The following is a 12770-nucleotide window of genomic DNA, read 5'->3' as shown; positions in this document are numbered from 1 at the left end:
TATTACTAGCCCATCAGAATATGTGGCAAACTGATTGCTAATCAGTGACTAGATTTGTGATTGTTGAGGAAACTCAAGGTATAGCGATTAAGGAAGCCAAGTAAATAAAGCAGCTATTTATTTAAGGCTATTGTATATTTTGTTCGAAATTTTATACTCTTGATTTTAACTATAGGAGGAGAACATTTTAGTATGGAAGGAGACATAATTTATTGGAAAAAAAAAAGAAGTCGAGTCAAATATGGTAAGATTTGGAATATCAAATAAAACAAGGTCGCCTTCTCTTTATGTTATTTGTTTTCCTTGTCAAAAGTTCTTCTTTGTAAAATCATATTTAAGAGTGATACATATTTGTGTTCAAATATTTTTTTTTTTTGATATCCACCTTTCCCTGGAGGCTATGGCGATTATTGAAGTAGCCAGGTAATGCTTCTCTTGTTTGGTTATGTTATCCTTCTGATCTTCTAGAGACAATGATATATCTATTTTTTTATGTTTATTGTTTTTTATATTTTTCTGTAACATATATATGATGTTGTAAGATTTATTTGATGCTTAAAACATCATACAAGATGTAAGATTGGATTGATAGACTCATAATTGTTTATATTCTTTTATTAATACACGATCTTTCTTTTATATCAAAGTGGATTTTTTAGTTATAATTATTACTTTTGATATTAAAGTCACAAGTGGACTCATGGTGTTTTTATTCCTTTTGTCTGGGTTTTTTTTTTTTTGATTTGAAAGAGTTATTTGTAAAAAAATAAAAAGTATCAAATAATTAAGGAATAACAAGCCAACCGGCGCACTTGTCACCGTGTAGCCAGAAGCTGAGATCTGTACAAAATTGAAGAATTTGTTCTTTTTGAAGTGTTATCATCCCTTCGCCGTTGTGAAAGTTATATCGTTTCCCGTGTGAAAATCTTGACCGCTAGATGAAGAATTAATCTTCACGGCAGGTCTCTTTGAAGCAAAACCTGGTCCTTTGGGTTGGGGCAACTCAACGTTTTCAGTAATTAGCACAAGGGATAATTTCAGAAACCTCAACCTCCCTTGAGGTTTCTGACAATTTGTCAGAGCTCTCCTAAGATTTGAAAAATTATACTTACCTCCTTTGATTTGATAGTTTTAATAACAAAACCTTAAAATAATATTAACTTGGTCAATTTTTTAAATGAATACCCAACAATGCCCTTGTGTAATGAGTTTTAATTTATTTTTCTATACAATTATAAGATTATTTGGTATAATTATGAGAAAAAGGTGCTAAATTTTTCATATCCATATCTACTATTTAATAAACAACTATAATAATAATTTTATTATTATGATATGATACTTTTGATGATATTTTATTATGGATTTAGATTTATAAGATAGAAAAGAAAATGTTGAAATAATTCATTTAGAGTTTATGAATTTTTGGAGTAGTGGGATTATCATAATTTAGTAGTGCTTTTGGGTGATTTCATTTTGATTTATTGTTAATTTCAATACCAAAAAATGAAAAACAAAGATGAGCAAAAACATTGGATTACATATAAAATTAACTCGCCAAAAAAATCACTAGTTTGACATTTTATTATAATAGAAACTAGAGACAATAGTGGTAGTTCTACAGTTTTATTGGGGAAAAATTAAAAAAAAAGGAATAAGAAGGAAAAAGAATGAAAAAATAATTTTAAAACTCATTCTAAGTATAAGTATACCAAATAAGGGAATTTCATTAAAATATTTAAGGGTAAAATTGTCATTTTTAATGACAAGGTATGTGTAATTTTTTAAATTTCAGGGAAGCTCAATAAAATTGTCAAAAACCTCAAGGGAGGTTTCTTAAATTATCCCTTAGCATAAATACTACAGTACTCATCTTCAGTTCGTTGCTGGACACATAAAAGGGCCATTCGGATGCGTCTTAAGACTTAATCTTTTGGCGTTTTAGTTCCTTAAATTTGAACTTGAATTACATTAGTTTTGATTATTGATGGGGCATATGCTTATAAAGTTTCAACTGATTACTAATTATGAATCATGAACATATAATGATCACACGATTTAACTTTTGTTGGACTTTTAGCATGTTGATGCATGGGAAGAAGTCTTGCTACCTCTTGTTCAAGTGGATTCTTGTGATTTGATTACAGTTTGGATAGTGTATTATTTGAAATATTATTTGGAATAATCACTGTAGCATTCTTTGTGATGTGATGTATGTGAGATAAAAAGATGATTGGAAATATAAAAAGGTGGGTTGAGAAATGTGTTTATGATGCAAGCGAAATATTATTTGAGATAAAAGCACTATCCAAATAAACGTACTGTGTTTTGTTTTCCCTTATCCATTCTTTTTCTTTATTTTTCCTTTCTCTTTATTTTTTTATTAGTAGTTTTCTTATTCTCTCTGTGGATTTCTTTCTCAAAGGAATAGAAGCGACTTTTAAGTAAAAGATGAATTATGGATTCTCAAGCTGAATGCTTGTGCAGCAATTTCTCTTGTTTTGTTTATGTAAAAGAGTTGTTATTAAGCCCATACCCTAGTACATTATACCAAATCGGGCTCTTTAACTTCAACTTGGAATTCACTTCCAGATTTGTAAAGCAAATGGGTGCTGGAAGATTTCCAACCATTTTAGTAATAAAAAAAATACCTGTTTTATCTCCAAAAAAGAAAAAAAAAAAAGAGTTCTTATTGAGCTCTAGTGAACTAGCCAGTTATAATAGGTTTATTAGTTAGATGGCAATTGAACATTGGTAGTTCTTAGATTTTCAAGTATACATAATAAATGCTTCCTTGTTTTGTTTTTGTTTTTTGTTTTTCCATTATCGTATGTACATTTTTCTCAGACTATATTAATTATGGTGCATATTCTGCCTAAAATCTGCTCTCTACTTTATCTTTCCTTGTCATTTTTGTATGATATCCGTTGGGCAGAAGGAATGATTATTCTATTTTCAGAAAATTAAATAATCAAAGAACACTCGTATCCTAAATCCGTTGGTCAGAAGAATATAATCATATGATAGTAATTAAACATCTATGTCCAGCTATTGTTATTCACGATGTTGGTTAGATGATACTCCCTCCCTTTTTTTATAACTGACGTAAGGTTTTGCACACCAATTAAGAAAAGTTTTTCATTGCTTAAATCTGTACACTACTTTCCTTTTGTACCCTCATTAATTGTCCAATTCACCCATGCTTTCTCTCACTAGAGTACTAAATGGTGCTGTTTTACTAGGGTTGTTACAAAGAGAGAAGCAATAATTACTAGGAATAGTAATTAAGAACCCTGTATTGGAAAAGAGAGATAAAAGGGTAAAATTGTAAAAAAAAATTAATACTGTATGGGGATAATAAAACAACAGATAAAAGTACACTAGAGCAAATTTCTTAAACGTCAGTTATAAAAAAAGGGAGGGAGTATTTGTTATATTGCAGCCAATTAACATTCAATTTCGTAGAAAGTATATGCTGTTATTGTCATTACTTTTACTCATCCTGTCACTTCTGTTCTATTACGAAATTTTCTGATTAAGAGAAAGAGCTAGATCATTTTACTCAATCGAGATTGACAAACTGACCCTGACTGAGTTGATTTTCTAACTAATTTTGGATGATCTACTGTTCTATACCTTGATAGTGCTCTTGATTGAATTGTAGAACACAGCTTAAAACTTATATTCATCTTTAAACTTATGTCTTTGTATTGTTTGTAACATGATTCTCAAGGAGTCATCACTCGGCATGAAAGGAGAGAAATAGTATAATAGCTCAATTAGAAGCTATCTATACAATGGCTCTATAATTCTTGCAAAAGAATTGAGTATTGCTCCAGATTGGTAATCCATCTGATGCTATTTTATCCATATAAGTGGCTTGGATTTTGATCTATAACATGATTCTCATTTTGTTCCAACTTTGTTACAGTTTCCTCTTCCAACTTTGTTAGGTTCTCATTTGTGCCAATTATTTTGGTTATTCTTTAATTGCATGTTTGGCTTTCAGCTTTACCATGCAAGAGGAGAGTGAGATTTGTGGTACAGCAACAAATAGCATCCAAGAAATTTTTGATTCAAACAGTAGTAGCCATTTGATCCAAAATAAGCGCCAAAAGCAAGATACTGATGTTGCCAGCACAAGGTTCAAAGGAGTAGTCGCCCAACGGAATGGACATTGGGGAGCACAGATATATGCCCACGATCGCATTTGGTTAGGAACTTTCAAATCTGAGATCGATGCAGCAATGGCATATGACAGTGCTGCCATCAAACTCCGTGGTGGAGACTCGTACAGAAACTTTCCATGGACAAGCATCACCAAGGAGGAGCCAAAATTTCAGAGCCAATTCAGCACACAAGCAGTTCTGAACATGATCAAGGATGGTTCCTATCCATCCAAGTTTGTCGACTATTTGAGGGCACAATCCTTCGTGCAAAGTTTTGCGACAGTGCCTAGCAACGAAGGATTCCTGTGCAAGAAACTGTTCCACAAGGAGCTCACTCCTAGTGATGTCGGAAAACTTAACCGACTTGTCATTCCAAAGAAATACGCATTAATGTACTTCCCTCGTCTAAATTGTGATGTACAGGAGACTGATCGGGACATTGCTGGTGAAGATGATGCCGAATTGGTTTTCTTTGACAGGTCAATGAGGTCATGGAAATTTCGATACTGTTATTGGAAGAGTAGCCAAAGCTTTGTCTTCACACGAGGGTGGAATAAATTTGTCAGGGACAAAGGATTGAGGGCAAAAGACCTGGTTATTTTCTCACTGTGTGAGTTCAAAGATGGATCAGATGAGCTTCAATCTGTGCTCATGATTGATGGTGGATATCATGAGAGTTTTCATGGTGCCTTGATGACAAATTCATCCAAGGGAGAGAATAATCTTCCAGAGATGGAACAAAATGGTTCGGTAAATAGGGGACTTAAGCTATTTGGTGTGCAAATCATCTGAGAAACAGCCTACAACTTGAAGCAGTAGAAGAGTCTACAACTGAATTTTTCTGATTGCTTATTGCTTGATGGAATAGCTTTTGTGATAGTTTTTTTTTTTTTTTGGTTAACTTTTATTAGGTTTCTTGACCATTAACTGGCTAATTTCTCTGAAACATTGTTGACAAATAGGCCATATCTCCTGACATTGCTATTTCTTTTTTCAAAACCATTTTTTCATTGTTTCTGGAATGATATTTAGATGCCGGATTCCTCTTTTTTTGGATTTCTTTTTAAAAATTTTTTAAAGTTACTTGATCTTACTAATTGCATAGAGTTAACTAAGATTTCTTACAATTATGTGTATGCTTTGTTACTATTATGGGTACATTGCAATTTTTCACTGTTTTCTTACTATTGTGGGACATTAAAAATTTTTCATTGATCAGTGAATATAATTAGGAAAAAGGGACATAAAGTGTAGTATTACTTGTAGTTGTAATTTGTAAAGACAAACAAACTTCAAATTTACATACAACTTTTCTAGGAATAGATTTCAAGTATCTCTGTCTCTCTTTTCTAGTTGAAATAAAATTAATACTAATTTGCCATTGTATTTCATATATAATGACAATTTTCTTCATGATATTTAGTGTTTATAATGATATGTAACCCAGTCTATCTAAATATCCTATTGCTCTTTTTATAATACGTGTTCAAATTGAATATCTAGATTAATTAAATTTTCTCTATGCACGAGACGTATATATCGTTATATATAAAGTTTGTGATTAATTATTAATCGTGAAACTAAAAAGGACAAAGTAAAATAGAAATAGAGGTTAATTAACATGTTTCCATTCTTGCACTAGGATTACAATGTTGTCATACTTTTCCAACATTGTTGGAAGCTTTAAAAATAAAATTTTAAACTATCCATGCTGTTAAAATCAATACTTGTATGTGGATTAATGCTAAATCAGATTCAAGTTCAATCTCTTTAGTGGATACTATTTTTGTATTAAGAGAACCTATGGCAACCTAAAAGAATTTTGAACTTTATATATAAACAAGCATAGAGACATGAAAGAGCAAAATTGGATTACAATTTCCAAACTTGCATAATTAATCAACTGAAAAAACCCATGAAAAAAAAAGAGTACTTTATACCACTTCTCCATGAGAAAAAATTCTACATCTGCAGAATTCTCACTTGTTTTGCCTCTTCCATGATTTGCCTGAGCACAATAAGGTTTCACATCAACTTCTAATTTGTTGCTCTATTTCTCATCCTGGATATAAAAAAGAACCGATTTGCATGTGTAATACACTAAACAGCCTTGAAAGCAAAAATAATCAAGAAGACTTCTCCTAGGTCCATAATTTTCTTTGGGGCTCCAGGTATAATGGAAAAATTATGGATAAAATAAAAAATAAAAAATCTAAGCTTACAAATAAGATGGGTTTAAGTTGGATTTGGGCAAAACCCATCCTATCCACAAGCCTACATGGAAAGAACTTGGAGAGAAAAATATTTAAGCTTAAGAGTGATTTGAACAAAATTTTGTTATTGCCAACTTATTTTGGGTGGTGTTACTATCACAACTTGAATTTTATTTCCACAATTATTATAAAATAAAATAGTAAAATTGCCCTTCAAAATTCAAATGCATTTTAGACTCGGATAGAGGGAGTTTTGTTATTTTTAACAAGAACCGCTGTGGAATAAAAATTCAGCTGTGACAATATATTATTTGCCTTTTTTTTTTCCTAGTCAAACTGTGGTTTGGTTCAAGCCAGCATTAGGCAAGTTTACAAAACACAAAACCTAAACTATTGTATCAAGCTAATGACTGAACTATTATTTGACGTAGTCAATTAACTATTTATTCTCTATCTTCTCTCTTTTGTCAGCTATAGAAAAAGAAGACAACAAAATTCTATTATTCTCTAAAGTCAAACTATGGACATCATTATCATATTTCAAAACTTAAACCAGCATCATAATTCAAACAACATTTTAATGAAATGTCCATTCTACATTTTGCAAAGAGATCGCCGCCTAAAAATTTAAAATTAGCTATTCTAGGACGTGTACAATTTAGTTAGGGCAAATTTCACTTTACCCCCCTGTGGTTTAATATTTTTTATATAACCCTCCTATGGTTTCAAAAGCTATACATAATCCCCTTATGATTTGGATTAAAGTGTCAAAGTGACAGATATGATCATTTGTAACGGAGTCACCTAAAATGTAAGAGTCCGGTGCAACCCAATGAGTACAAATAATTTCACAATGATGCACAAAGATATATCAAATTTAAGCACAATAAAGAAAACTTAATTAAAGAGAAAAGATAAGAAATGCAAACCAAATATCAATCCAATAGCCTCTTCAATTGATGGCGATGCTAACCAAGATGTACAAGTGAAGGCTCACTCCTTCCTCACCCCAAACACACTTTGGTTGAGCCAAGGAGTTTTACAACTATTCTAGTTAACCCTCAACAACCTATACTTGAAAGATCACTCACCCAATTAAGAACTATTTTATACAAATGAGACAACTTTCACCAAGGTTTTACCACTTCAAGTAATAGGTTCACCTTCACCAAGGTTTTTCTCCTCCTAGAGAGTAACCTTCACTTGAGCAACCTCACAACCCAACTTTCCCAACCCCTTATACAACCAACAAAGAATCTTTCTATTCAAAAATCTCACTTGTAAGCTTGTATTTTGTGTTGGCAAAAGTCCCTTGTCTTCTTGTGCTTTGGGGTGTTTATAGAAGGTGAGAAATGGCTCCAAAAGGCTCTCCAACGGTCAAATATTAAATGCTGTCAAAACTAGCCGTTGGCCTGTCGGACGTCCGAACCACCTGTCGGACGTCCGAACCCTGCGTCCAAACCACCTGTCGGACGTCCGAACCCCGACCGTCGTCAGAGAGTCATCAAATCTTTGCGAAATTTCTCGGACGTCCGATGCGATCGATGTGCGTCCGATGCGTGCGTCCGTTGATGTTCTTCATCCTTTCGGACGTCCGATAGCTTCCTTTCAGACGTCCCACATGAGTGCCCTGTTTTTGCTTCTTCTTTTATGCCACAAGAATCTGTTCTAACAAATTACTCACATAAAAACATTAGCCCAAATCTATATTTTGGTTTGTTAATCATCAAAACCAAGGATTGATCGACCAAGGTCAACAATCTCCCCCTTTTTGATGATGACAAACAAAATGAAAATTTTTTTTATCAAATAAGTTCAAATAAAGCTCCCCCTTAGAAAGTGCCAACATACAAAGAAATTTCAATAAATCCTACTCCCCCTTTTGGCATCAATTAAAAAAAATAAACTCCCCCTTTATTTTTCAAATCAAGACCATATTGAATATCAAAATTTTCAAATGTACTTACAACCATATAGCACTACTTGGATCAAATCTTCATGATGTACCTAAATATGAGAAATTTCATTTGGTACCCTTTCTTTATAGGGTCCTTGGGAGTTAATACGACATGATCTAGCAATCCACATGAATTTTATGTCTTTTCTCATATTTTTCTTTACATAGCAATCATTTTGCATATGTCCAAATTTGCAACAAAAGTTACACATGATAGAAGTATTTTGCACATAAGTGGATTTAATGCAACTAATTTTCTTACTTCTTATCATAGCAAACTTATTTGTGCCTTGAAAAGATTTGCTTTCTTTTGTTTGAGAAAACTTTTATTTTTCATTTTGAAGAAACTCGTTCAAGTCATTAATTCTTTTCTTTAACACATTTTGTTCCTCCAACATTTTTTCATAAAACTTTGTTTTCTCTTCTAACTTCCTTTTCAAATTATTTTTGCAATCAAAAACACTTTTTTAATTTTTTAAATCATCATTTTCCATTCTTAAACATTTGTTTTCTTGAAACAGTTTGGAGTTTTCTTCCAACAAATCATTTATTTTTGTTTTCAAATCTTTATTTTTAGCATAAGATTTTCTCAAACTTTTATGCATTTTAATCATAAGAATTTTCACATCATCATCTTCATTATCTTCATCACAAGAAGAGTGATAAGAACTTACCTCATCTTCTCCAACGGCCATTAGTGCCATTTGGGCCAACTCTTCTTTTTCTCTTTTTGAATTACATTCATCCCATGTAATTTTGCAATCTCCTCTTGAGCATCTCTTGTTGAAGATTTTCTTGAAACTTTTGATGTGAGGAGTTATATCATTGTCCACTTCCATGATTTCATTACCCATGAAGGATGGGTTATCCCCCACTTGAGATGCTTTAAAAGCTACGCCTCTCTTATACATTCTTGCATTTTCTTCCTCTTGCACTTTGAATTTCACCTTTAATTCATAAGAGGTTAGGGTATCCACAAGAGATTCAATGGATATAGAATTTAAATCCTTTGCCTCTTCTATAGCATTTATTTTGTTTTCCCATTCTTTTGGTAAGGCATTCAAAATCTTTCTATTTTTCTCACCCAAAGAATATTCTTTTCCAAGCAATTTAAGATCTTCAATAATGTCACAAAATCTACTACACATCTTATCAACATTTTCAATAGGATGCATTTTGAAAAATTCATATTGAGAAACAAGCAAAGATTTCTTTTGTTCTTTAATATTTTGGTTACCTTCATGAAATACACACAATTTATCCCAAATATCTTTAGCTGATTTACAACCTTTAATCCTACTAGATTCATTTACATCTAATGCATTGTACAATATACACATGGTCTTGGCATTCAAAAAAAGGTATCTCTTGTCTTTTTCATTCAATTCTTGTCTAGTCTTTAATCTACTCAAATTGGTGGTAGAGTCAACTATTCTAGCTTCATAAGGACCATCTTCTACCACATACCATAATTCAATATAAACGGATTGTAAGAAAATCATCATTCTTTGTTTCCACATGCTAAAATGAGAACCATTAAACATAGGTGGTCTATCAATAGATTGCCCTTCAAAAAAAGAAACTTTTATGGTTGCCATGATCTTTACTCTAAGCGGTTAACCTTGATCAAAAGAGACCAAACTCTGATACCAATTGTAAGAGCCCGGTGCAACCCAATGAGTACAAACAATTTCACAATGATGCACAAAGATATATCAAATTTAAGCACAATAAAGAAAACTTAATTAAAGAGAAAAGATAAGAAATGCAAACCAAATATCAATCCAATAGCCTCTTCAATTGATGGCGATGCTAACCAAGATGTACAAGTGAAGGCTCACTCCTTCCTCACCCCAAACACACTTTTGTTGAGCCAAGGAGTTTTACAACTATTCTAGTTAACCCTCAACAACCTATACTTGAAAGATCACTCACCCAATTAAGAACTATTTTATACAAATGAGGCAACCTTCACCAAGGTTTTACCACTTCAAGTGATAGGTTCACCTTCACCAAGGTTTTACCACTTCAAGTGATAGGTTCACCTTCACCAAGGTTTTTCTCCTCCTAGAGAGTAACCTTCACTTGAGCAACCTCACAACCCAACTTTTCCAACCCCTTATACAACCAACAAAGAATCTTTCTAATCAAAAATCTCACTTGTAAGCTTGTATTTTGTGTTGACAAAAGTCCCTTGTCTTCTTGTGCTTTGGGGTGTTTATAGAAGGTGAGAAATGGCTCCAAAAGGCTCTCAAACGGTCAAATATTAAATGCTGTCAAAACTAGCCGTTGGCCTGTCGGACGTCCGAACCACCTGTCAGACGTCCGAACTCTGCGTCCAAACCACCTGTCGGACGTCCGAACCCTGCGTCCGACCGTCGTCAGAGAGTCATCAAATCTTTGCGAAATTTCTCGAACGTCCGATGCGATCGATGTGCGTCCGATGCGTGCGTCCGTTGATGTTCTTCATCCTTTCGGACGTCCGATAGCTTCCTTTCGGACGTCCCACATGAGTGCCCTGTTTTTGCTTCTTCTTTTATGCCACAAGAATCTGTTCTAACAAATTACTCACATAAAAATATTAGCCCAAATCTATATTTTGGTTTGTTAATCATCAAAACCAAGGATTGATCGACCAAGGTCAACATAAAATGTCAAAAATACCCTTATGTAAAGTTGAAAATTATTTATTAATCAAGGGGGGTTATGTGTATATTTTGAAAATCATAAAGGATTTATATGGTAAAGTATTAAATCATAAGGGGGTTATATAGTAAAATATAAAAATCATACGGGGTTAATGTGTCATGTATTTATAAGGGTAATTTCGACATTTTTAAAAGTTCCGTTACGAGTGACTATTTCCATCACTTTGACACTTTATCCAAATCATGAAGGAGTTATGTATAATTTTTGAAACCATATGGGGGTTATGTTAAAAATGCTAAACCACGGGGGGGGGTAAAATGTAATATGCCCATTTAGTTATTGTAGATGCAACATAAATAAAGGAAGTAGAACCAAGTATCCTAATGTATTTTTTGTATTCAACAAGTTTTGCTTGGTAATCTACCCCTTGGCTGTTCAATTATATACAACCTTTCTTGGTTATCCCACCAAAAAAAAAAAAATCTAAACCTATTTAGGGAGGCAGAGAAGCTTTCAAAGAGGAGTAAAAAGTGAAAATTAAAGGCTTTGCAATGACTAAGCAGAGGGGACAATGGAGACCAAGGAAATTCAGTAGATGATCAGGTCAGTCCCCTCCCCTACGCCACTGGCTGTCAACAAGGGGAAAGAAAACGCTCAATTGTCGTTTGTTTGTCTTGTCATTTGAACCCAATTCCCACGTTTCAAGTCAACTCCACCGTGCTCAATCCTTTTTGCGTATGTGCGAGTGCAATTTCGTGATTAGTGGTAGACTACACTACACCAAATTGCAAGGAGTTTGACAAGTACATCTAACAAAATACCAAAGACTTTTTCATTCTAATTAGTTGGCCTGACGTGATATTCCACTAGCCAAGAAGATATCATTATGTGAGTCAAGCTCCCTTGTTCTATATTCCACATTCCACACAGTCAAGTTCTCTTCTTGATGCTTTAAAAAGAGCGAGTGCCAAGTGAGGGAATCACACCATTTTCAAAGCAATGGGTTGCTCTTTCTCTTGCGATTCTTCATCTGTATGCAAAAATGTAAGGGTGGTACACTTGAATGGTCATGTAGAGGAGTTTGATTATCCTGTTTCAGTCAGTGAAGTCACAGCCAAACAGCCAAAGCACTTTGTATGCACTTGTGCTCAGCTTCTTTCCACTAGCTCGAAGCCTGTCATGACTAATGGTTTCTTGGAACCAGGGAAGATTTATTTCTTGTTACCATATTCCGTATTTCAGTCCAATATGTCTCCTGTTGAATTGGCTTCTCTAGCTAGGAAGCTGACTAACATTGGAAAAAGTTGTCAGTCCAAAGCTAACTCGGGGCACAGAAGTTCGTTGATTGGATTAAATGGTGGTAGTCCAGCTTGCAGATCACCAGCAAGTAGTCCCAGCCGGTTCCCAGATGTAAATTTGAGGGTGGAAACAGAAAATTGTTTTACAGACCTGCTGATGTCACCTAAGTCACGGTCATGGAAGCCGATTTTAGCCACAATCAGGGAAAGGTCATTTAATCAGAGAAGTGAATCAAATTTACAGGAAGATTGTTAATGGCATGTTTACTGGATATAGTCAGTCATTGTACTGGATTAGGGCGTTAATTGGACACAAAGGATCATTAGGACGGGACCATTGCAGCAATTGGCCGGTGCAATGATCATTGGATTTTGAAGTTTTCTTATTGAACATCCTATCCTATTGTCCTATTATGTAAATAGCAGAAATCTACTGTTTTTTTTTTTGGGGGGGGGGCTTCTTTCTCATTTTTGCTTGCCACTG

At 33.8% G+C, this 12770-nt stretch overlaps 1 protein-coding gene across 1 annotated transcript; it reads left to right on the top strand.

Annotated features, from left to right (window-relative positions):
• The first annotated feature begins 400 nt into the window (after window positions 1-400).
• LOC113693329 (AP2/ERF and B3 domain-containing transcription factor At1g51120-like) lies at window positions 401-4961 on the top strand. Its single transcript, XM_027211884.2, has 2 exons — window positions 401-423; window positions 4010-4961. The coding sequence occupies exons 1-2, from the start codon at window positions 401-403 to the stop codon at window positions 4959-4961; spliced, it is 975 nt and encodes a 324-aa protein (XP_027067685.1).
• Window positions 4962-12770: the final 7809 nt, after the last annotated feature.

Source organism: Coffea arabica, chromosome 6c (assembly GCF_036785885.1).
Source record: "Coffea arabica cultivar ET-39 chromosome 6c, Coffea Arabica ET-39 HiFi, whole genome shotgun sequence".
Lineage (NCBI taxonomy): Eukaryota > Viridiplantae > Streptophyta > Magnoliopsida > Gentianales > Rubiaceae > Coffea > Coffea arabica.
This window is presented reverse-complemented; position numbering and strand designations above follow the sequence as displayed.